The sequence below is a fragment of the Elephas maximus genome, chromosome 22 (genome assembly GCF_024166365.1).
Source record: "Elephas maximus indicus isolate mEleMax1 chromosome 22, mEleMax1 primary haplotype, whole genome shotgun sequence".
Taxonomy (NCBI): domain Eukaryota; kingdom Metazoa; phylum Chordata; class Mammalia; order Proboscidea; family Elephantidae; genus Elephas; species Elephas maximus.
In genome coordinates, this window is record NC_064840.1 from 51,374,267 (window position 1) to 51,398,351 (window position 24,085).

General features: G+C 41.7%; 1 protein-coding gene across 1 annotated transcript in view; it reads left to right on the forward strand.

Annotated features, from left to right (window-relative positions):
• The first annotated feature begins 464 nt into the window (after positions 1–464).
• Positions 465–24,085, forward strand: part of LOC126065324 (tumor necrosis factor receptor superfamily member 10B-like) — a 92,577-nt gene continuing 68,956 nt past the window's right edge. The window contains exon 1 of the mRNA XM_049865144.1: positions 465–983. Coding sequence (XP_049721101.1) covers positions 834–983 — 150 coding nt within the window. The 5' untranslated portion in view covers positions 465–833. The remainder of the gene's footprint in view (positions 984–24,085) is intronic.

Here is a 24,085-nt window from a genome sequence, read left to right on the forward strand (position 1 = left end):
CGAGTCGATTGCTGCTCACAGTGGCCTTATTCGCAGGAGTAGAGATGCCCCATACGGCTTCCAAGGCTGTAATGTTTAAGGAAGCTGGCTGCTACATCTTTACACGGCAGAGCGGCTGCTGGGTTCAAACCGCCGATCTTTCGGTAAGCAGCTGAGCGCTTTAACCACTGCATCACCAGGGCTCCTTTAGAGCAACAAAGGGACTCCAAATACAGTGACACCCATGAACTGGAGGTGGGATGGGAGAAGGATCAGAAGCTGAGAGCGGACCAAAGACAGAGGACGGAAGGTAGTTCAGGTTTTACGAGGGTAGGTGAGCTTGGAAAGAAAGCTCTTGAATGGAACTGTGAATCCTACTACTACCGGGTTCTCCGCAGAGGGCTCAGCGTCTGGGTGGTGCCCAGTGCTGCCCCTCCCATCTCACCAGGGGCGGAGATCAGAGACACCCAACCAAACCACAGGCGCGCTGCAGTCGTCAGCATAAAGATTTGGTTCACATTTTTTCTTCCCACCGAGAAGCACATAAAGGGGTGCGCAAGTCGTAATCAGAGCGTGAGTCAGACGAGACTTTGGAAGTAGGTTCAACTGTCAGGGGCGTCCATTGCGGGCCGGTTGGCCGAACTTCAACACTGGTTTGGATCCAACCGGCCAGGAGTGCGCCTTGGTTCACTGAGAGCAGCGCGTGGAGACAGTAGGGCGGGAGCGATCTCAGCGCACTGGCGGTCTAGTGGTGAAGATTCCGCACTGTACGAAATACATCGATTGGTTCCTGACTGATTTTGCCGAAGTTTAAAGACCGCGGCAGGTCTGGAAGCCGAGCGCTAATTTGAGTCATGCCACAGCGGGGAGCCTGCGCGCAGGCCGCCTGCGGGGCTGCGACCCGGACGGGGCACGCCCGCGGCCCCGGTCGTACCTGCGGAACCAGGCCTAAGCTCTGGGGCCCCAAAATGCTTCTCTTCATCGCCTTCTGTGTCCTGATGCCGGTGAGTCGCCCGCCTCGATTCTTGGCCCGGGAAGGGTGCGTCAGGTGTTCTGGGATCGGGCAAGGAAAGTGGGTTCCCCGGTGGGCTGGCTGGGGCTTCTTCCTGCTCTCCTGAGGCCGGGACATGCCCGGGCAGGACAACCGGGTCGGTGGAGTCGAGGGCAGAAATGCGTGTCCCCAGGCCCAGTGGGACCGACCCGGCCCGAGAGCGAGAAGAGCCGGCCTCCCTTTTCCTACGCCGCTGCCCGGCTCTAGGCGCTCTACGCCCCCAGCGGTAGATTACAAAAACCTCTGAAGGGAGAGGAAAGGAGCTGCAAAGTTCTCAGCAAGCCGCGGAGGGACCAGGTTCCCCGCAAGAGAGCGACACAGAGTCTCTTTCCTTTCTTAATTTTTGCGCAAATGTTTTAAATTCTGTCTCTGGTGGTGCAGTGGTTAAGCGCTCGGCTGCTAGCTGAAAAGGTCGGCGGCAGAAGGATGTGGCCTTCTGCTTCTGTAAAGATTTCAGCCTTGGAAACCCTATGGGGGCAGTTCTACTCTGTCCTATAGGGTCGCTATGAGTCGGAATCTACTGGAAAGCAACAGGTTTGGCTTTTTGCACTCTTCCTAAAATGGTTAAAAATACAGGCAGTGAGAAGAAACATTCGCTCTACCTCCTTCAGCTCCTTCAATTACGCCAGATTCCTTCAGCCATTTTGTTGCATACCGGCGTGTACTGGGCTTGTGTATACACCGTCGTTCCCGATCACACAGCCAAGGCCCCTGGGCTCAACCTGTAGATCCAGGAGAGGGGCGCAAAGCTCCGCTTTTAACAGAGCTTGTGAGACCACAAACCAGCAGTGGTGCTCATCCTGAAGAAACTCTTGGGAGGGGGTTTGGGGTGCACATACTTCGAGTTCCTTTCCAGGTGTGTTAAGTCGCTGGCTAATTGCACTTTTTGAGGTTCCTTGTATATTTGAAAAAAATTAAATGCCAAAACAAGGTTACGGGAACGATGAAATCTTAAATGTTTTCATTTAGCACAAACCAAAAAAAAAAAAAAAACCAAACCCACTGCCATCGAGTCAATTCTGACTCATAGCAACCCTACAGGACAGAGTAGAACTGCCTGATAGAGTTTCCAAGGAGCGCCTGGCGGATTCGAACTGCTGACCTTTTGGTTAGCAGCCCTACTACTTAACCACTACGCCACCAGGGTTTCCATTTAGCACATTAATACTAAATTCAGAAAAGCAGTAACACTTTTGTAATCACAAAATTATTACAGAATTTATTTCTAAAACACGTTTATATTAGGTGGGGCCCAAGTTTAAGGCTGCTTGATGAAGAGCTTATTTTAGTGACCAGTGTGTCTCCATAGTGAATGTGAGGATGACCTGGGCAGACAAGGTCATAAAGCTGAATTAGATGGTTTGGGGAATGTGAAGCCTAGGCCCCTGGCAGTCCCTTTTTCTATGCATTTACAGACAAACCACTTTTTAAAAAAATTCTGAAGCTAAAAAAAAAATTGCTTTAGATGTTTTATGTCAGTACTCTCAGATTTATCTTATTTAACATTGGAATAGTATTTTATAGCATAGGCGAAGTAGACACCAATGAACCAAGTTTACCATCCCTTCTTACAGACGGCTAATTTATATTGTTTTTTTTTTTTTTTTGCTAGTTCTACAGCATTGCGGTAAATATCCTTGTCTCTATCATCTGTCCACATATCTGTGTGCTCCAGTCTATTGGCTAAATCTTTAGAAGTGGAGTTGCTAGGTCAGTGGCTTAAATAATCTTATAATTTTGTTTAGATACAGGTAGTCCCCAGATTACGAACAAGTCCTGTTCCTAAGTCTTTAAGTCGAATTTGTGTGTAAATCAGAGCAAGTAGGTATGGCTCCTATGTAACGTCAGTTAGTCAAATGTTTGTCTTTGTATATAGTGAATGTGTACCTTTCTGTGCATAAAAAAATTAAAGAAACACTTCTAGATACACTAAAACATCTTTTACATAATAACACAGTAATAATAATAATAATGTTTTTTTTTTTTTTTTACAATAGATTGAAACCTTGTACTTCTTTTTTTTTTTTTTTTATAATAACTTTTATTAAGCTTCAAGTGAATGTTTACAAATCCAATCAGTCTGTCACATATAAGTTTACATACATCTCACTCCCTACTCCCACTTACTCTCCCCGTCTTGAGTCAGCCCTTTCAGTCTCTCCTTTCTTGACAATTTTGCCGGCTTCCCTCTCTCTCTATCCTCCCATCCCCCCTCCAGACAAGAGTTGCCAACACAATCTCAAGTGTACACCTGATATAATTAGCTCACTCTTCATCAGCGTCTCTCTCCCACCCGCTGACCAGTCCCTTTCATGTCTGATGAGTTGTCTTCAGGGATGGTTCCTGTCCTGTGTCAACAGAAGGTCTGGAGAGCATGGCCGCCGGGATTCCTCCAGTCTCAGTCAGACCATTAAGTTTGGTCTTCTTATGAGAATTTGGGGTCTGCATCCCACTGCTCTCCTGCTCCCTCAGGGGTCCTCTGCTGAGCTCCCTGTCAGGGCAGTCATCGATTGTGGCCGGGCACCAACTAGTTCTTCTGGTCTCAGGATGATGTAGGTCTCTTGTTCATGTGGCCCTTTCTGTCTCTTGGGCTCTTAGTTGTCATGTGGGCTTGGTGTTCTTCATTTTCCTTTGCTCCAGGTGGGTTGAGACCAATTGCTGCATCTTAGATGGCTGCTTGTTAGCATTTAAGACCCCAGACGCCACATTTCAAAGTGGGATGCAGAATGATTTCATAATAGAATTATTTTGCCAATTGACTTAGAAGTCCCCGCAAACCATGTTCCCCAGACCCCCGCGCTTGCTCCGCTGAGCTTTGAAGCATTCATTTTATCCCGGAAACTTCTTTGCTTTTGGTCCAGTCCAATTGAGCTGACCTTCCATGTATTGAGTGTTGTCTTTCCCTTCACCTAAAGCAGTTCTTATCTACTGATTAATCAATAAAAAAACCCTCTCCCACCCTCCCTCCCTCCCCCCCTCGTAACCACAAAAGTATGTGTTCTTCTCAGGTTTACTATTTCTCAAGATCTTATAATAGTGGTCTTATACAGTATTTGTCCTTTTGCCTCTGACTCATTTTGCTCAGCATAATGCCTTCCAGGTTCCTCCATGTTATGAAATGTTTCAGAGATTCGTCACTGTTCTTTATCGATGCGTAGTATTCCATTGTGTGAATATACCACAATTTATTTACCCATTCATCCGTTGATGGACACCTTGGTTGCTTCCAACTTTTTGCTATTGTAAACAGAGCTGCAATAAACATGGGTGTGCATATATCTGTTTGTATGAAGGCTCTTGTATCTCTAGGGTATATTCCGAGGAGTGGGATTTCTGGGTTGTATGGTAGTTCTATTTCTAACTGTTTAAGATAACGCCAGATAGATTTCCAAAGTGGTTGTACCATTTTACATTCCCACCAGCAGTGTATGAGAGTTCCAATCTCTCCGCAACCTCTCCAACATTTATTATTTTGTGTTTTTTGGATTAATGCCAGCCTTGCTGGTGTGAGATGGAATCTCATCGTAGTTTTAATTTGCATTTCTCTAATGGCTAATGATCGAGAGCATTTTCTCATGTATCTGTTGGCTGCCTGAATATCTTCTTTAGAGAAATGTGTGTTCATATCCTTTGCCCACTTCTTGATTGGGTTGTTTGTCTTTTTGTGGTTGAGTTTTGACAGAATCATGTAGATTTTAGAGATCAGGCGCTGGTCGGAGATGTCATAGCTGAAAATTCTTTCCCAATCTGTAGGTGGTCTTTTTACTCTTTTGGTGAAGTCTTTAGATGAGCATAGGTGTTTGATTTTTAGGAGCTCCCAGTTATCGGGTTTCTCTTCATCATTTTTGGTAATGTTTTGTATTCTGTTTATACCTTGTATTAGGGCTCCTAGGGTTGTCCCAATTTTTTCTTCCATGATCTTTATCGTTTTAGTCTTTATGTTTAGGTCTTTGATCCACTTGGAGTTAGTTTTTGTGCATGGTGTGAGGTATGGGTCCTGTTTCATTTTTTTGCAAATGGATATCCAGTTATGCCAGCACCATTTGTTAAAAAGGCTGTCTTTTCCCCAGTTAATTGACACTGGTCCTTTGTCAAATATCAGCTGCTCATACGTGGATGGATCTATGTCTGGGTTCTCAATTCTGTTCCATTGGTCTATGTGTCTGTTGTTGTACCAATACCAGGCTGTTTTGACTACTGTGGCTGTATAATAGGTTCTGAAGTCAGGTAAGGTGAGGCCTCCCACTTTCTTCTTCTTTTTCAGTAGTGCTTTGCTTATCCGGGGCTTCTTTCCCTTCCATATGAAATTGGTGATTTGTTTCTCTATCCCCTTAAAATATGACATTGGAATTTGGATCGGAAGTGCGTTAAATGTATAGATGGCTTTTGGTAGAATAGACATTTTTACTATGTTAAGTCTTCCTATCCATGAGCAAGGTATGTTTTTCCACTTAAGTATGTCCTTTTGAATTTCTTGTAGTAGAGCTTTGTAGTTTTCTTTGTATAGGTCTTTTACATCCTTGGTAAGATTTATTCCTAAGTATCTTATCTTCTTGGGGGCTACCGTGAATGGTATTGATTTGGTTATTTCCTCTTCGGTGTTCTTTTTGTTGATGTAGAGGAATCCAAGTGATTTTTGTATGTTTATTTTATAACCTGAGACTCTGCCAAACTCTTCTATTAGTTTCAGTAGTTTTCTGGAGGATTCCTTAGGGTTTTCTGTGTATATAATCATGTCATCTGCAAATAGTAATAACTTTACTTCTTCCTTGCCAATCCGGATACCTTTTATTTCTTTGTCTAGCCTGATTGCCCTGGCTAAGACTTCCAACACGATGTTGAATAAGAGCGGTGATAAAGGGCATCCTTGTCTGGTTCCCGTTCTCAAGGGAAATGCTTTCAGGATCTCTCCATTTAGAGTGATATTGGCTGTTGGCTTTGCATAGATGCCCTTTATTATGTTGAGGAATTTTCCTTCAATTCCTATTTTGGTAAGAGTTTTTATCATAAATGGGTGTTGGACTTTGTCAAATGCCTTTTCTGCATCAATTGATAAGATCATGTGGTTTTTGTCTTTTGTTTTATTTATGTGATGGATTACATTAATGGTTTTTCTGATATTAAACCAGCCTTGCATACCTGGTATAAATCCCACTTGATCAGGGTGAATTATTTTTTTGATGTGTTGTTGGATTCTATTGGCTAGAATTTTGTTGAGGATTTTTGCATCAATGTTCATGAGGGATATAGGTCTATAATTTTCTTTTTTTGTAATGTCTTTACCTGGTTTTGGTATCAGGGAGATGGTGGCTTCATAGAATGAGTTGGGTAGTATTCCGTCATTTTCTATGCTTTGGAATACCTTTAGTAGTAGTGGTGTTAACTCTTCTCTGAAAATTTGGTAGAACTCTGCAGTGAAGCCGTCCGGGCCAGGACTTTTTTTTGTTGGGAGTTTTTTGATTACCGTTTCAATCTCTTTTTTTGTTATGGGTCTATTTAGTTGTTCTGCTTCTGAATGTGTTAGTTTAGGTAGGTAGTGTTTTTCAAGGAATTCATCCATTTCTTCTAGGTTTTCAAATTTGTTAGAGTACAATTTTTCATAATAATCTGAAATGATTCTTTTAATTTCATTTGGTTCTGTTGTGATGTGGTCCTTCTCATTTCTTATTCGGGTTATTTGTTTCCTTTCCTGTATTTCTTTAGTCAGTCTAGCCAATGGTTTATCAATTTTGTTAATTTTTTCAAAGAACCAGCTTTTGGCTTTGTTAATTCTTTCAATTGTTTTTCTGTTCTCTAATTCATTTAGTTCAGCTCTAATTTTTATTATTTGTTTTCTTCTGGTGCCTGATGGATTCTTTTGTTGCTCACTTTCTATTTGTTCAAGTTGTAGGGACAGTTCTCTGATTTTGGCTCTTTCTTCTTTTTGTATGTGTGCATTTATTGATATAAATTGGCCTCTGAGCACTGCTTTTGCTGTGTCCCAGAGGTTTTGATAGGAAGTATTTTCATTCTCGTTGCTTTCTATGAATTTCCTTATTCCCTCCTTGATGTCTTCTATAACCCAGTCTTTTTTCAGGAGGGTATTGTTCATTTTCCAAGTATTTGATTTCTTTTCCCTCGTTCTTCTGTTATTGATCTCTAGTTTTATTGCCTTGTGGTCTGAGAAGATGCTTTGTAATATTTCGATGTTTTGGACTCTGCAAAGGTTTGTTTTATGACCTAATATGTGGTCTATTCTAGAGAATGTTCCATGTGCGCTAGAAAAAAAAGTATATTTTGCAGCAGTTGGGTGGAGAGTTCTGTATAAGTCAATGAGGTCAAGTTGGTTGATTGTTGTAATTAGATCTTCCGTGTCTCTGTTGAGCTTCTTACTGGATGTCCTGTCCTTCTCCGAAAGGGGTGTGTTGAAGTCTCCTACTATAATTGTGGAGGTATCTATCTCGCTTTTCAGTTCTGTTAAAATTTGATTTATATATCTTGCAGCCCTGTCATTGGGTGCGTAAATATTTAATATGGTTATGTCTTCCTGATCAATTGTCCCTTTTATCATTATATAGTGTCCTTCTTTATCCTTTGTGGTGGATTTAAGTCTAAAGTCTATTTTGTCAGAAATTAATATTGCTACTCCTCTTCTTTTTTGCTTATTGTTTGCTTGATATACTTTTTTCCATCCTTTGAGTTTTAGTTTGTTTGTGTCTCTAAGTCTAAGGTGTGTCTCTTGTAGGCAGCATATAGATGGATCGTGTTTCTTTATCCAGTCTGTGACTCTCTGTCTCTTTATTGGTGCATTTAGTCCATTTACATTCAGGGTAATTATAGATAAATAAGTTTTTAGTGCTGTCATTTTGATGCCTTTTTATGTGTGTTGTTGACAATTTCATTTTTCCACATACTTTTTTGTGCTGAGGCGTTTTTCTTAGTAAATTGTGAGATCCTCACTTTCATAGTGTTTGACTTTATGTTAGTTGAGTCGTTACGTTTTTCTTGGTTTTTGTCTTGAGTTATAGAGTTGTTATACCTTTTTGTGGTTACCTCATTATATACCCCTATTTTTCTAAGTAAAAACCTAACTTGTATTGTTCTATATCGCCTTGTATCACTCTCCATATGGCAGTTCAATGCCTCCTGTATTTAGTCCCTCTTTTTGATTATTGTGATCTTTTACCTATTGACTTCCATGATTCCCTGTTATGTGTATTTTTTTTTTAATTAATCTTAATTTGTTTGTTTTTGTGATTTCCCTATTTGAGTTGATATCAGGACGTTCTGTTTTGTGACCTTGTGTTGTGCTGATATCTGATATTATTGGTTCTCTGACCAAACAATATCCTTTAGTATTTCTTGTAGCTTTGGTTTGGTTTTTGCAAATTCTCTAAACTTGTGTTTGTCTGTAAATATCTTAATTTCGCCTTCATATTTCAGAGAGAGTTTTGCTGGATATATGATCCTTGGTTGGCAGTTCTTCTCCTTCAGTGTTCTGTATATGTCGTCCCATTCCCTTCTTGCCTGCATGGTTTCTGCTGAGTAGTCAGAACATATTCTTATTGATTCTCCCTTGAAGGAAACCTTTCTTTTCTCCCTGGCTGCTTTTAAAATTTTCTGTTTATCTTTGGTTTTGGTGAGTTTGATGATAATATGTCTTGGTGTTTTTCTTTTTGGATCAATCTTAAATGGGGTTCGATGAGCATCTTGGATAGATATCCTTTCGTCTTTCATGATGTCAGGGAAGTTTTCTGTCAGAAGTTCTTCAACTATTTTCTCTGTGTTTTCTGTCCCCCCTCCCTGTTCTGGGACTCCAATCACCCGCAGGTTGTCCTTCTTGATAGAGTCCCACATAATTCTTAGGGTTTCTTCATTTTTTTTAATTCTTTTATCTGATTTTTTTTCAGCTATGTTGGTGTTGATTCCCTGGTCCTCCAGATGTCCCAGTCTGCATTCTAATTGCTCGAGTCTGCTCCTCTGACTTCCTAGTGTGTTGTCTAATTCTGTTATTTTATTGTTAATCTTTTGGATTTCTACATGTTGTCTCTCTATGGATTCTTGCAACTTATTAATTTTTCCAGTATGTTCTTGAATAATCTTTTTGAGTTCTTCAACAGTTTTATCAGTGTGTTCCTTGGCTTTTTCTGCAGATATCCTAATTTCATTTGTGATATCATTAAGCATTCTGTAAATTAGTTTTTTATATTCTGTATCTGATAATTCCAAAATTGTATCTTCATTTGGGAAAGATTTTGATTCTTTTGTTTGGGGAGTTGGAGAAGCTGTCACGGTCTGCTTCTTTAAGTGGTTTGATATGGATTGTTGTCTCCGAGCCATCACTGGGAAACTAGTTTTTCCAGAAAATCCGCTAAAAAAAAACTGCAGTCAGATCCCTATCAGAGTTCTCCCTCTGGCTCAGGCTATTCAGATGTTAATGAAGCCGCCTGGGGAGGGTGGGGGAGGGAACAGAGAGATAGGAGAGTAGCACCTCAGAATATAGCCAGAGTTGCTTGTCTTGCTTGGAATGACTCTTATATCTGAGATTCCCGCGGGCGCGTCGCCTATGTGTGCTGTCTGTGTGGAGATTGCCCCCGGGGGGTCTGGCCCGCTGGAGTCACGGTCAGATCCTCCGCTTCCAGCCCCACGCCCAGCGTCAAGGCTCCCCTACTGGGACGGTGCACTCTCGACTCCAAAATCAGTCGCTGCCTCCCGGGGACTTCTCGTCCCTCCAGCCGCGTGGCCGTGCCGCCCCCGTGAACCAGGTGGGCCCCCTCCCGGGGTTAGTTCAGATGGGTGGAGTAGCTCCCCGTGCTTGTGCCGCGACCGAGTGTCCCGGCTGGAACGCTGTTCTCCCCGCTCCAATACCAGTCGCTGCCTCCCGGGGACTTCTCCTACCGGCTGCGTCCCACGCCGCCCGCGCGACCCGGATGGTCACCTTCCCGGGGTTAGTTCAGGGGGTGGAGCAACTCTCCGTGTTTATGGCGTACCTGCGTGCAGTCCAAATCCCTGTGGGACGGTTCCCCGGCTCGGATGCTACTCTTTCTGCTCCAAGATCAGTCACTGCCTCCCGGGGACTTCTCCTAACGGCTGCGTCCCACGCCGCCCGTGGAACCAGCTAGTCCCCCTCCCGGGGTTAGTTCAGGGGGGTGGAGCAGGTCTCTGTGCTTGTGCCGTACCTGACTGGTATGCTGGCTCCAGGCTCTGGAAACAATCGCTGCTTCCCCGTATTAGTTCGTTCTCCGTCTCTAAATCTGTGTTTGTTGTTCAGGGTTCGTAGATTGTTATGTATGTGATCGATTCACTTGTTTTTCCGTGTCTTTGTTGTAAGAGGGATCCGAGGTAGCGTCTGCCTAGTCCGCCATCTTGGCTCCGCCTCGAATAATAATGTTTTTTAAAATAATTTTTATTGTGCTTTAAGTGAAAGTTTACAAATCAAGTCAGTCTCTCACACAAAAACCCATATACACCTTGCTACACACTCCCAATTACTCTCCCCCTAATGAGACAGCCTGCTCTCTCCCTCCACTCTTTTCGTGTCCATTTCGCCAGCTTCTAACCCCCTCCACCCTCTCATCTCCCCACCAGGCAGGAGATGCCAACATAGTCTCAAGTGCCCACCTGATCCAAGAAGCTCACTCCTCACCAGCATCCCTCTCCAACCCATTGTCCAGTCCAATCCATGTCTGAAGAGTTGGCTTTGGGAATGGTTCCTGTCCCGGGCCAACAGAAGGTCTGGGGGCCATGACCACCGGGGCCCTTCCAGTCTCAGTCAGACCATTAAGTCTGGTCTTATGAGAATTTGGGGTCTGCATCCCACTGCTCTCCTGCTCCCTCAGGGGTTCTCTGTTGTGTTCCCTGTCAGGGCAGTCATCGGTTGTAGCCAGGCACCATCTAGTTCTTCTGGTCTCAGGATGATGTAGTCTCTGGTTCATGTGTCCCTTTCCGTCTCTTGGGCTTGTAATCGCCTTGTGTCCTTGGTGTTCTTCATTCTCCTTTGATCCAGGTGGGTTGAGACCAATTGATGCATCTTAGATGGCTGCTTGCTAGCGTTTAAGACCCCAGGCGCCACTCTTCAAAGTGGGATGCAGAATGTTTTGTTAATAGTTTTTATTTTGCCAATTGATTTAGATGTCCCCTGAAACCATGGTCCCCAGACCCCTGCCCCTGCTACACTGGCCTTTGAAGCATTCAGTTTCTTCAGGAAACTTCTTTGCTTTTGGTTTAGTCCAATTGTGCTGACCTCCCCTGTATTGTGTGCTGCCTTTCCCTTCACCTAAAGTAGTTCTTATCTACTATCTAGTTAGTGAATACCCCTCTCCCACCCTCCCTCCCTCCCCCCTCTCGTAACCACAAAAGAATGTTTTCTTCTCAGTTTAAACTGTTTCTCAAGTTCTTATAATAGTGGTCTTAGACAATATTTGTCCTTTTGCAACTGACTAATTTCACTCAACATAATGCCTTCCAGGTTCCTCCATGTTATGAAATGTTTCACAGATTCCTCACTGTTCTTTATCGATGCGTAGTATTCCATTGTGTGAATATACCATAATTTATTTATCCATTCATCTGTTGATGGACACCTTGATTGCTTCCATGTTTTTGCTATTGTAAACAGTGCTGCAATAAACATGGGTGTGCATATATCTGTTCGTGTAAAGGCCCTTATTTCTCTAGGATATATTCCAAGGAGTGGGATTGCTGGATCGTATGGTAGTTCTATTTCTAACTTTTTAAGGAAGCGCCAAATCAATTTCCGAAGTGGTTGTACCGTTTGACATTCCCACCAGCAGTGTAGAAGTGTTCCAATCTCTCCGCAGCCTCTCCAACATTTATTATTTTGCGTTTTTTGGATTAATACCAGCCTTGTTGGAGTGAGATGAAATCTCTAATGGCTAATGATTGTGAACATTTCCTCATATATCTGTTAGCTACCAGAAGGTCTTCTTTAGTGAAGTGTCTATTCATATCTTTTGCCCATTTTTTAATTGGTTTATTTGTCTTTTTGCAGTTGAGTTTTTGCAGTATCATGTAGATTTTAGAGATCAGGCGCTGATCAGAAATGTCATAGCTAAAAACTTTCCCAGTCTGTAGGTAGTCTTTTTACTCTTTTGGTGAAGTCTTTGGATGAGCATAGGTGTTTGATTTTTAGGAGCTCCCAGTTATCTAGTTTTTCTCCTGCATTCGTAATAATGTTTTGTATACTGTTTATGCTATGTATTGAAAAAACAAAAAAATATATATTTTTTTATTGTCCCTATTTTTTCTTCCATGATGTTTATCGTTTTAGATTTTATATTTAGGTCTTTGATCCATTTTGAGTTAGTTTTTGTGTATGGAGTGAGGTATGGGTCTTGTTTCATTTTTTTGCAGATGGATATCCAGTTTTGCCAGCACCGTTTATTAAAAAGACTGTCTTTTCCCCATTTAACTGTTTTGGGGCCATTATCAAATATCGACTGCTCATATGTGGATGGGTTTATGTCTGGATTTTCAATTCTGTTCCATTGGTCCATGTATCTGTTGTACCAGTACCAGGCTGTTTTGACTACTGTGGTGGTATACTAGGTTCTAATATCAGGTAAAGTAAGGCCTCCCACTTTGTTCTTTTTTTTCAGTAATGCCTTATTTATCCGGGGCCTCTTTCCCTTCCATATGAAGTTGGTGATTTGGTTCTCCATCTCATTAAAGAATGTCCTTGGGATTTGGATCGGAATTGCATAAAGTGTATAGATCACTTTTGGTAGAATAAATGTTTTTATAATGTTAAGTCTTCCTATCCATGAGCAAGGTATGTTCTTCCACTTTTGTAAGTCTGTTTTGGTTTCTTGCAGAAGTATACTTAATTTTCTTTGTATAAGTCTTTTACATCTCTGGTAAGATTTATTCCTAAGTATTTTATCTTCTTGGGGGCTACTGTAAATGACATTGATTTGGTAATTTCCTCTTCGATGTTCTTTTTGCTGGTGTAGAGGAATCCAACTGATTTTTATATGTTTATCTTGTATTCCAATACTCTGCTGAACTCTTCTATTAGTTTCAGTAGTTTTCTGGAGGATTCCTTAGGGTTTTCTGTGTATAAGATCATGTCATCTGGAAATAGAGATACTTTTACTTCTTCCTTGGCAATCTGGATGCTCTTTATTTCTTTATCTAGCCTAATTGTTCTGGCTAGGACTTCCAGCACAGTGTTGAATAAGAGTGGTGATAAAGGGCATCCTTGTCTGGTTCCCGATCTCAATGGGAATGTTTTCAGGCTCTCTCCGTTTAGGGTGATGTTGGCTGTTGGCTTTGTATAAATGCCCTTTATTATGTTGAGAAATTTTCCTTCTACTTCTATTTTGCTGAGAGTTTTTATCATGAATGAGTGTTGAACTTTATCAAATGCCTTTCCTGCATCAATTGATAAAATCATGTGATTCTTGTCTTTTGTTTTATTTATTTAGTGGATTACATTAATTGTTTTTCTAATGTTGAACCATCCCTGCATACCTGGTATAAATCCCACTTGGTCATAATAATAATGTTTTGATGCACATCACACAGTAGTGCCCTTTTTTTTTTTTTATGAACCATTATATATACCTCAAATTTTAATATAACGGCTTTGACAAGGGGTTGGTTTGTAACTATGGGTTGTGCGTAAGTCAGATGTTCATAACCCAGGGACTGACTGTATAGCCAAATTGTCCTCCAAAAGAAAATTAGAGCAGTTTTATAAATACTAAGCGTACTCCAGTGTGCCTGTTTCCCTATGCTCTTGTTATGGTCTTACTGTGACAGGGTTGGTGTCTGTAGTCTGGTGCTGAGATGCCCACAGGGCACAGTGTTCTCCACTCCAGCAGGGGCTGCCACCTGCTTGTATTAGTACCTTGGCAATGGCTCCCTAAAGCTGAGGGCAGTAGCTTCTGAAGAATTAGATGGAAAGCTATGGTGGAGTGGTCGTGGAGGTATACAGAGGAACCCAAAACATCAAGTGATGACAGTAATGGCGTCTAAAAATGTGTCTAAAAATTATTTCAGTGTCCTTATGGTGAGCGCCTCGCACAAGCTGCAGAAGAGCAGGTGTGAGACTTACCAAATCCATGTGCCTCAACCCAACCTCTGCCAAGAAGGCCTCAGTCTCTGTTCTTAGATCACTTTTCTTTTAGCTGGAAATGGAAGAGAAGCCTGGCTCTACCTTCCAGGTCAGGGATGGGGGAGGATGGGGGCAGTAACGTGCATTGAACCGGGACTGTTGGGTTGTATCATGCACTGGCCAGGTGCTGCACATCCGTTATTTGATTTTTCTAACAACCTGGAGAGATGGGAATGATTTGTTCTATTTTACAGTTGCAGAAATTGAAGCTCAGAGAAAAATAAGTCTCTGGTGTTTTGCCTTGTCCGCCTTAAAACACTAGCTGTCTTTTGGCTAGGGAATGGTATCTCCTGCCATTTCAGTTTCCAGTATTTGGAGAAGTGGGGGAAGCGAGAATAAATTGATCTCACTGCTCTGCTTGCCTTTGAGTCTCTGCCAAACCAAGTGATGGTGGCTGACTCTCTTGCTATGACCAGTTCTGAATAAATAGCCTTTATTCTTGGTCTGTTTCCACAGTTGTTAAAAAGGTTAGACATTAGCCTAGAATTGTTCTCAAGGTCTTCCTGTGTCCTGAGATCGTCTGAGGTTGTTTTGTTTGTTTTAAGGGTAGTGAAAAGACCCTGGACAAGTCACTCTCTTCCTCTCTAAACTTGATGTTTATTTCTTGAAATAAGGGGTTGCATTAAATGATCTCTCAGGTTTCCTCCAGCACTGACCCTGTGCTAGCTGAGAGCAGACCTCCTAATGGAAGCCAGATAATTCTTATAAAATTGGGTGGTGGTGAGAATTAAATGAGTTAATTTGTATAAATTGCTTAGAACAGAGCTTGTTTTATTTTTGTTGTGAAAGATTTACATGGCAAAATATACATCAATTCAACAATTTCTACCTGCACAATTCAGCGGCATTATGTTCTTCAAGTTGTGCAACCATTCTCACTCTCCTTTTCCAAATTATTTTTCCACCATTAACATAAACTCCCTGCCCTCTAAGCTTCTCATCTAACCTTTTGAGTTACTGTTGTCAGTTTGATACCATATTGATAATTCTTTAAAAGAGTACAATGCTCAAGGAGGACATTCTTTACTAACTATGCTAAACTATTACTCAGTTCAAAGAATACTTCAGGGAACATTTTTGGTTTAAGGCTTAAAGATTATCTCACAACAATGGTTTTGGGGCTTCATCCACCCTCAGTGGCTCCCGATAGTCTGTATTCCACGAGAGTCTGAAATTCTGTTAAAACATTCCCAGGTAAGCAGAAGCTGAGAGAGTTATATCCACCAGAGTTCTGTATTTTTATATATGCTCTGGCCATTGTGCATTTGTTTATTCAGGCTCTCACTACTTCTCAGTTTAAGATAAAAAAGTCAAGTTCTGGTTGTGGCAGGGGTAAGGGCTGTGTAACCTGGAGAGGAAACACAAGTGTTGCTGGGTTGATTTCTTGAGCAGGAAACAGTAGTGTGAGGACCAAACTTCCCTGTAAAATTGTCTAACTCTTGCAACATTTGTGGGGGAAGTGGAAGACAAGAAAATTCCCCAGTTAATGATTCATTTCTGGGAAAAGAGGCAGGGCCAATAGGGTCTATGTGGGACAAGACCTGGAAAAAGCCACCCCCTTCCTACCTCTTTATTTGCCTTCTCTCCTTTGATCATGAAGCTTGCTGCCTTCTTTTACTCTCTCTCTCTGTCTTCTCAGACTGTCTTTATCTGTCTCTGTCTCTCCATCTCCGTCTCTGTCACTCTATCTTCCTCTCTCTCACATACATACCATTAGGTAGAGTCTGTGGGTAGACACAGCCTCTAATGTGGGCAAAGCAATTAGCTGCCCTTGAAGTCTAATAACTATGTAAATGATTGGATTCTTAGGAAAAAGAAATTTCTATTTTATCTACCATCTTTACTTCAGGGTGGGCAAGGTCCTCGGGAAAGTAAGAAGGAGCATTCTTGAGATATTAATGAGGTTGGTTTGCAGGGGTCCAGGTACATTTTTTGATAAGACACCCAGAAGTCTTGGAGCATTGTCCAGGCTTCTGGAGAGTTGTTTAATTTTGACAGGTACGAATACCAGAACTCAATCTAAATAAGCATAAAGAGATTTTTGAAAGTAATTGAGAGTCATGGAATCTCCAGGAGAGCCCAAGGATCAGGCCTGCCAACTGCGCAGCCATGTACAGTGTTCACATGGTGTGCTGGACCACCACAGTGGGCACCTTGCCTTACCACCACTGGTACTGAAGCTCATTTCACCCATTGCTGGGCACGGCATGCAACCACCAGGACTCTGCATTGCTATGCCTGAAAGCTGGGTATATCTTATAGAGAAAGAGAACAGTGCCCCCTAATTCTGCACATATAGCCACCCGAAGATCTCATTGACCCTGAAATAAACATGTGTGGGATAGACTTCAAGCAGCCCAGGCAAGGCTAAGGAACGCGGCAGAGATTTCACCTGGTTCCCATGTCAATGAAGACAGAATTAATTTCTTGAAAATATACACAATATTTAAACCAAAAAGTATAACAGTATGTGAATGATCAGTCAATAGAAAAAGCACGAATAGACCCTTATTTGTCATTGGATGATAAAGTCAGAAGAGACCTGTGGATCATTTTGTTCAGACTTTTAGTTTTACAAATGGGGACACAGATGCCCATAATGGTCAAGTGACCTACACAATATTTAAAGCAAAAATTATAACACTGCTGGAGGGCGTTATGCTGAGTGAAATAAGTCAATCACAAAAGTACAAATATTGTATGAAACCACTACTGTAAAAACTCATGAAAAGTTTACATATAAAAAGAAACAACCTTTGATGTTTACAAGGGAGGGGTGGAGTCGGGGTGGACACTCACGTAATAGTTAAGTGGAAACTTTGGTGAAGGGTTAGGCAGTACATAATACTGGGGAAGCCAGCACAACCTGCATAGAGCAAGGTCATGGCAGCTCCATACTCCCTGAGGGACTGAATTGCTGGGCTGAGGGCTGTGGGGACCATGGTCTCAGGGAACATCTAGCTCAATTGGCCCAACGTAGTTTATAAAGAATATGTACTACATTCTATTTTGGTAAGTAGCATCTGGAATCTTAAAAGCCTGTGAGCGGCCATCTGGGACGCTCCACTCGTCTGACCCCTTTGAGAGCAAGGAAGAATGAAGAAAACTAAAGATACAACGGAAAGATTAGTCCAAAGGACTAATGGACCACATCTACCATGGCCTCCAGACTGAGTCTGGTACAACTAGATGGTGCCTGGCTACCACCACTGACTGCTCTGACAGGGATCACGATAGAGGGTCCCTGACAGAGCTGGAGAAAAATGCAGAACAAAATTCTAAGTGAAAAACAAAGACCAGACTTTCTGGCCTGATGGAGACTGGAGGAACCCTGACAGTATGGCCCATGGACACCATTTCAGCTCAGTAATGAGGTCACTCCTGAGGTTCACCCTTCAGCCAAATGTTGAACAGGCCCATGGAACAAAACAAGACTAAAGGGGTGCACCAGCCCTGGGGCAGGGACTGGAAGGCAGGAGGGAACAGGAAAGCTTGGTAATAGGGAACCCAGGATTGAGAAGGGAGAGTGCTGATATGTCGTGGAGTTGCTAACCAATATCATAGAACAATGTGTGTACTAACTGTTTGATGAGAAACTAGTTTGTTCCGTAAACCTTCCTCTAAAGTACAAAAAAAAAAAAAAAAAAAAAATTATAACACTGTTAGTGGGGCTTATAACAAGTACATGTAATGTACAACTGTAGCAAAAGAATGTGTGCAGGGGGGAGGTGGTGGTGATAAACGGACCTATCCAGCTGCAAGTTTCTTCTATTTTATATTAGTACCACAATATTAAAGGAGCAATGCCACTCAGCCATGGAAAAGAATGAAGTATTGATGCACAGATCAACACAGGTGAACTTCAAAATAATCATGCTGAGTGAAAGAAGCCAGACGAAAAAGAATACATACTATATAATCCCATTTATAAGAAATCCTAGAAAACACAAACTAATCAATAGTGACAGAAAACAGAGCCATGGTTGCCTCAGGACAGGAGAAGTACGGGAGGAGGATTACAAAGAGGCAGAAGGAAGGAATCTTTTGGGGTGATGGGTATGGTCATTATCTTGATGGTGGTGATGGTTTCACAGATGTAAATGATGTCAAGATACAGTCACGAGTCGCTTAAAATCCACCATATGTTCTGTGAAATAGGACATTCTGTGATTTGGACTTTGTGTGAACCTCATATTACAGAAAGTCCTCAGGTTATGAAAGTCTGACTTTCGTACAACCCATAGTTATGAACTAATCCCCGTAAAGCCTATCATATTAAAAATTCAAGGTACGTACAATGGTTCGTAACAACAAACAGATGCTACTTTGTGATGTGCATCATCAGAATATTATTATTATGTTAAAGATGTTTTAGTGTATCTGGACGTGTTTCTTTAATGTTTTTTATGCATAGAAAGGTACACCGTATACTATATACTATGACAAATACTTGGGTAACTGATGTTAGATACAAACCATACCTCATTGTTCCTACTTACATACAAATTTGACTTAAAGATAGTAGGAACGGAATTCGTTCATAATCTGGGGACTGCCCCTATGTACCGTACCATTATATGCCTGACAGTGCAACTGCTTTGTATACAAGAGAGACGAGATGCACGCGTCGGTGCGGGAAGCTGTTGCATTCACTATGTCAGGTTGCTTCCGCTAAGTCCTGTTTTCCGATTGGGATTTCTAAACTCTATTATAACCTTATGGAACGAGAAAGTGTATGCAGATGGATGTTGCTAGAACAGATGTTATACCATACATGACTATATATCAAATTGTATAGTTTAATTTTCTGTAATGTATTCTATGTCAATTATGCCTCACTAAAGATTACTTAAAAACTTTAAATAGAATGTAAATGATTAAGTTAAAAAAAAAAAAAAACCGTTGTCGTTGAGTCGATTCCAGCTCATAGCAACCCTATAGGACAGAGTAGAACTGCCCCATAGAGTTTCCAAGGAGTGGCTGGTGGATACGAACTCCTGACCTTTTGGTTAGCAGCCAAGCTCTTAATTACTATGCCACCAGGGCTCCATGTAATCCCTATATCAACTGCTAAACAAATTATGCAAATATGTATAGATAAAAGGCCAATAAATAATTAAAATTCCAAAAAATACTCAGTTAACATGAAAGTAAGAAGAAAAGGAAGAACAACAAGAAAAAAAAGTATAGACAGGACAAATGAAGCAAATGGTGAAATTATAGAACTATTTCAACCATGCAAATAATTACATTAAGTATGAATCCGCTAAACACTGCAATCCAAAGGCAGGGATTGTCACAATGAATGAAAACTCAAGACCTGAGTATAGGTAGTCTCCAACTTACCGTGAGGTTCCTTTGCAATGACTCAGTTGTAAGTTTGTTTTGACGTAAGTAGAATACTTCTTTTTTTTTTTAGTTTTCATTATTATGCTTTCATAATTAGCGCGACCTTTGATTAGCACTTAACCACTACGCCAGTAGGGTTTCCCTTAGAATGACAGCCTCAGCAAATTACGTGCTGCAACATCATATGTAGTGCATATTACTAACAATATTACCAAAAAAAAAAAAAAAGGATGGTCTTAAGTGCAGTTTGTCGTAACTCCAATATGTCGTAAGTCAGCGACTACCTGTATATACCTATAAGAGATGCAAGTTAAATAGCAAGCAAGATAAGTTAAAGTAAATGGATGGAAAAAGTTATATCATGCAAATAATAAGCCTAAGAAAACTCGTGGCTATCTTGATGAGTTAATTTCAACACAAAGAGTATTATTAGAGATAAAAAGAAAGGTTTTTTGTAGTGTTAAAAAGGTCAGTTCATCAAAAAGACATCATAATTGTAAATGTGTATGTGTCTAATAATAGAGCTTAAAAACACATGAAGCCATAACTGTAGAACTAAAAGGAAACCCTCGTGGCATAGTGGTTAAGAGCTATGGCTGCTAACCAGAAAGGTAGGAAGTTCAAATCCACCAGCTGCTCCTTGGAAACCATATGGGGTAGTTCTACTCTGTCCTATAGGGTCGCTATGAGTTGGAATTGACTCTACGGCAATGGGTTTATAACAACCTAGTCTTAGTTATCTAGTGCTATCTTAACACAAATACCATAAGTAGCTAGCTTTAAAGAACAGAAATTTATTTTCTCAGAGTTCTGGAGGCTGAAAGTCCAAATCAGGATCTTGGCCCTATTGATTCCTTCCTTGTCGGTAGCCCTGGGCATTTCTTGGTTCCTTGACTTGTAGGCGATCCTCACATGGCATCTGTCTTTCCCTATTTGTGTGTGTTTCTGTGTTTAATCTTGCTCTTGCAACTCCCACGAAATGACTGGGTGAGACTATCCAAATGAGGTGCTTGTGGCCCAACAAGGGGCTTGGATAGTTTGCTAATAATGCAAATAAGGTGAATGGTACCCTTGTGGGGGTGGGACTGTACAAATAAGGTACATGGAATCCTAACAAGGGGATTGGTCAGTTTTGCCATTCCACTAGGCTTAAAATGAGCCATCCCAGAGGCAGACAGAGGGGACCTCACGACCATCAAGAAAGAAGAGCTGGGAGTGGAATGCATCCTTTGGACCCAGGGTTCCTGTGCTGGGAGCCTCCTAGAGCCAGGAGACTGAGACAGAGAGTTGTAACACTAGAGTCAGTGCAAGGTGGTGAGAAATGGTGGCAGAAAATCAGCAGCAGCAGAGGCAGCAGAACCAGAAGACTGGCAGGGGACTGTGCGATGGGTGTGCCAGCACACAGAGCAAGGCAGTTACAGCGCCTTCAGGCCAAGGTTTACTGGTGGAGTGGGGTGCCTCTGGACACTTATTGGCAGATGTGGAGGAGCTCTGTAGCTCTTGCCCCAGCAGAGCAGAGGCCAGGTGGGCCCAAAAGGCCTGAGGAGCTGAGAGGCCAAAGGCCAAGGAAAGGTTTGCCTGTGGGTGTGGCCGAGAAGCTGTCCTGACTGAAGAACCGTATCCTGAGTCGTTTCTGATGCTGGATTGTAACTTGTTACTTCCCTAATAAACCCTATAATTGTGAATATTGTCTCTGAGTTCTGCATGGCCATCACAATGAATTATCCAATCCAGTAGAGAAATAGAGAGTACCGTGGGAGGGACAGATGGTGTCAGAATTGGTAAAAAGCTTGGAGGGTAGAGGCATGCCTGACCTCTGCCTCATAGGAATCAACCTGGAGCTGTTGATCTTGATTTTCCTTCCCCCTTGTGAAGTTAGAGGAAGTCAGATGCCCTCGCCTTGCCATTCTTACACTGTTAATTGGTATGGAGTTTCTTTTTAGAATGATGAAATTGTTCTAAAACTGATTGTAGTGATGGTTGCACAACTCTGTGATTATACTAAAAACAATTGAATTATACACTTTAAATAGGTGAATTGTGTGGTGTATGGATTATATCTTAATAAAGCTGTCAAGGGAAAAAAAAAAAAAAGGGTATAAAATGAATGACCTAAATATCCACCTTAGCTGAGCCGGAAAAATAGTGTAAATTAAACCCAAAGGAAGTAGAAGGAAGAAAACAATAAAAATAAGAGTAGAAACCAATGCAATAGAAAAGAAACAATGAAATGAATGAACAAAACCAAAGTTAGTTCTTTGAAAGGGTCAACAAAATTCATAAACCCCTAACTAGACTAACAAAGAAGAAAAAAGAGAGAACACAACATACCAATATCAGGAGTTAATGATGGGATATTACTAAAAACCCTGCATACATGAAAAGGAAGATAAGGGGATATTATGAATAGCTTTAAGCCAATAAATTTGACAACTGGGATGAAAAGGACAAATTCCTTAAAAACCACCACTTAGTGAAATGGACACAAGATGAAAAGATATGAATGATCCCATATCTATTTAAGAACTGGAATTCATTATTCAAACCTTACCACAAAGAAAACTGTGAGCCCAGATGGTTTCATTGGTGAATTCTATCAACCATTTGTGGAAGAAAGAACACTAATCTTACACAGTTGTTTTTTTTTTTCCAGAAAGCATAGGTGAAAGGACCATTTCTTCACTTGCTTTATGAAGTAAGCATAACCTTCCTAACAAAACCAGACAAAGACATTAGAAAAAAAGAAAATTACTGATCAATATCGCTTATAAGCAAAGATGCAAAAATTCTTTATGACCAAGCAGGGTTTATCCCAGGAATGCAAGTTGCTTTAATGTGTGAGTATTCGTCAGTCTTCTTCACTATATTAAGTATAAAGGAGAAAAACAATATGAATGTCTTGAAATAAGCAGAAAAGCATTTGACAAAAGTTTAATGCCCATTCATGATAAAAAAAAAAAAGTTAAAAGCTGAGAGACATTCACAGAAGGCCATTAGAAAAAGGTCACCAATCGCTAATAACGATTTCCTTCATGAATATCACTCCTTCTGATCAGAGCCTGAACACATTAGGCGTTCCTGGAGAGTTGGCACGTGGGCAGTAGCTTTTATTACTTACAACAAGAAGCAGACGGCACACCAGAACAAATGTGGGTCCGTTTTTGAGCATCCCTCTGACTTGAGAAGGCTGGCTGGGTAGAGACAATGACTCTTCTTTGCGACTCCACTTTGTGCCATAAGTGAGGAACTTAAAAAGGGGGACCTACTTCTGCCGATCACCTACCCTCCAGGCCAGGTAGGCTTAGTTAGGTGGGCTGAACTTCTGATATGCATGCTTCACCTAGCATCATAGCTGAGGGGACCATGAGGTCCCTTGCCCAGCCATTTTTATACCCCAGAGTACAAGTGGCATGCTACAAACATTAGGCCTCAGGGGGTGGAGGGCAGTCGTGATGATGAGTTGGTGATGAGTTGGTGATGATCGTTTGCGCATGTTTAAGTTTCACCTAAAGGAGCCCAGGTAATGCAGTGGTTAAGCACTCAGCTAAAAGGTCAACAGTTCGAACTTCGAACTCACCAGTTGCTCCATGCGAAAAAGATGTGACAGTCTGCTTCCATAAAGACTACAGCCTTGGAAGCCCTGTGGGGAAGTTCTGCTCTGTCCTACAGGGTTGCTTTTAGTTAAAATCAACTCGATCGCAACAGGTTTGGTTTTTTTTTTTCTGGTTGTGTGGAGCTTAAGTGTTGCCTGGAGCCCTGGTGGCACAGTGCTTGGCTGCTAATCAAAACATCACCAGCCACTCTTGGAAACCCTATGGGGCAGTTCTACTCTGTCCTATAGGGTCGCCATGAGTCAGAATCAACTTGATGGCAATGGGTTTGGTTTTTTGGGTTTTGGTTTAAGTGTTACCTGACTGTTTTAGAAAAACAAAGAGCACTTTCATCGTTGGGGCTATTTTCAGAAACCAGAGACAGAAGGCCAAATCGAGTCCCTTTTCCCACAAAAACTCTCATTAAATTAGCAAACAAACCATCACTTGTGATAGTAAAATATTGTATGCTTTCCCTCAAAGTTTGGGAACAAGACCAAGAGTGTTCCTGCTCATCATATCTATTCAGCATGGTACTGGAGGTCCTAACCAGTGCAATAGGCAGGGAAGAAAGGCACAAAGATCAGACTTGAAGAAATACAACTATCTTCATTTACGGAGAACTATAGAACTAATAAGTGAATCTAGCAGGTCACAGGCACAAGCCAGAAAAAACAGGAGGGAATAGGATTGTAAGAGCAGAGAAGAGACACAATCATTACCTGGTCAGAGGATGCCCGGCCTGGACTTAAGGCACACACACACGAGTTTGAACCAGTAACCAGATGCCACTGAGTTGACTCTGATTCGTGGCAACCCCATGTGTGTCAGAGCACACTGTGCTCCACAGGGTTTTTAATGGCTGTTTTTTCAGATCACCAGGCCTTTCTTCTGAGGTGCCTCTGGCAGGCTAGAATCTCAAGCCTTTTGGTTAGCAGCCAAGTGCATCAACCATGTGCACAACCTAGGCACTCCCACACAAGCTTAAAACCCACTGTT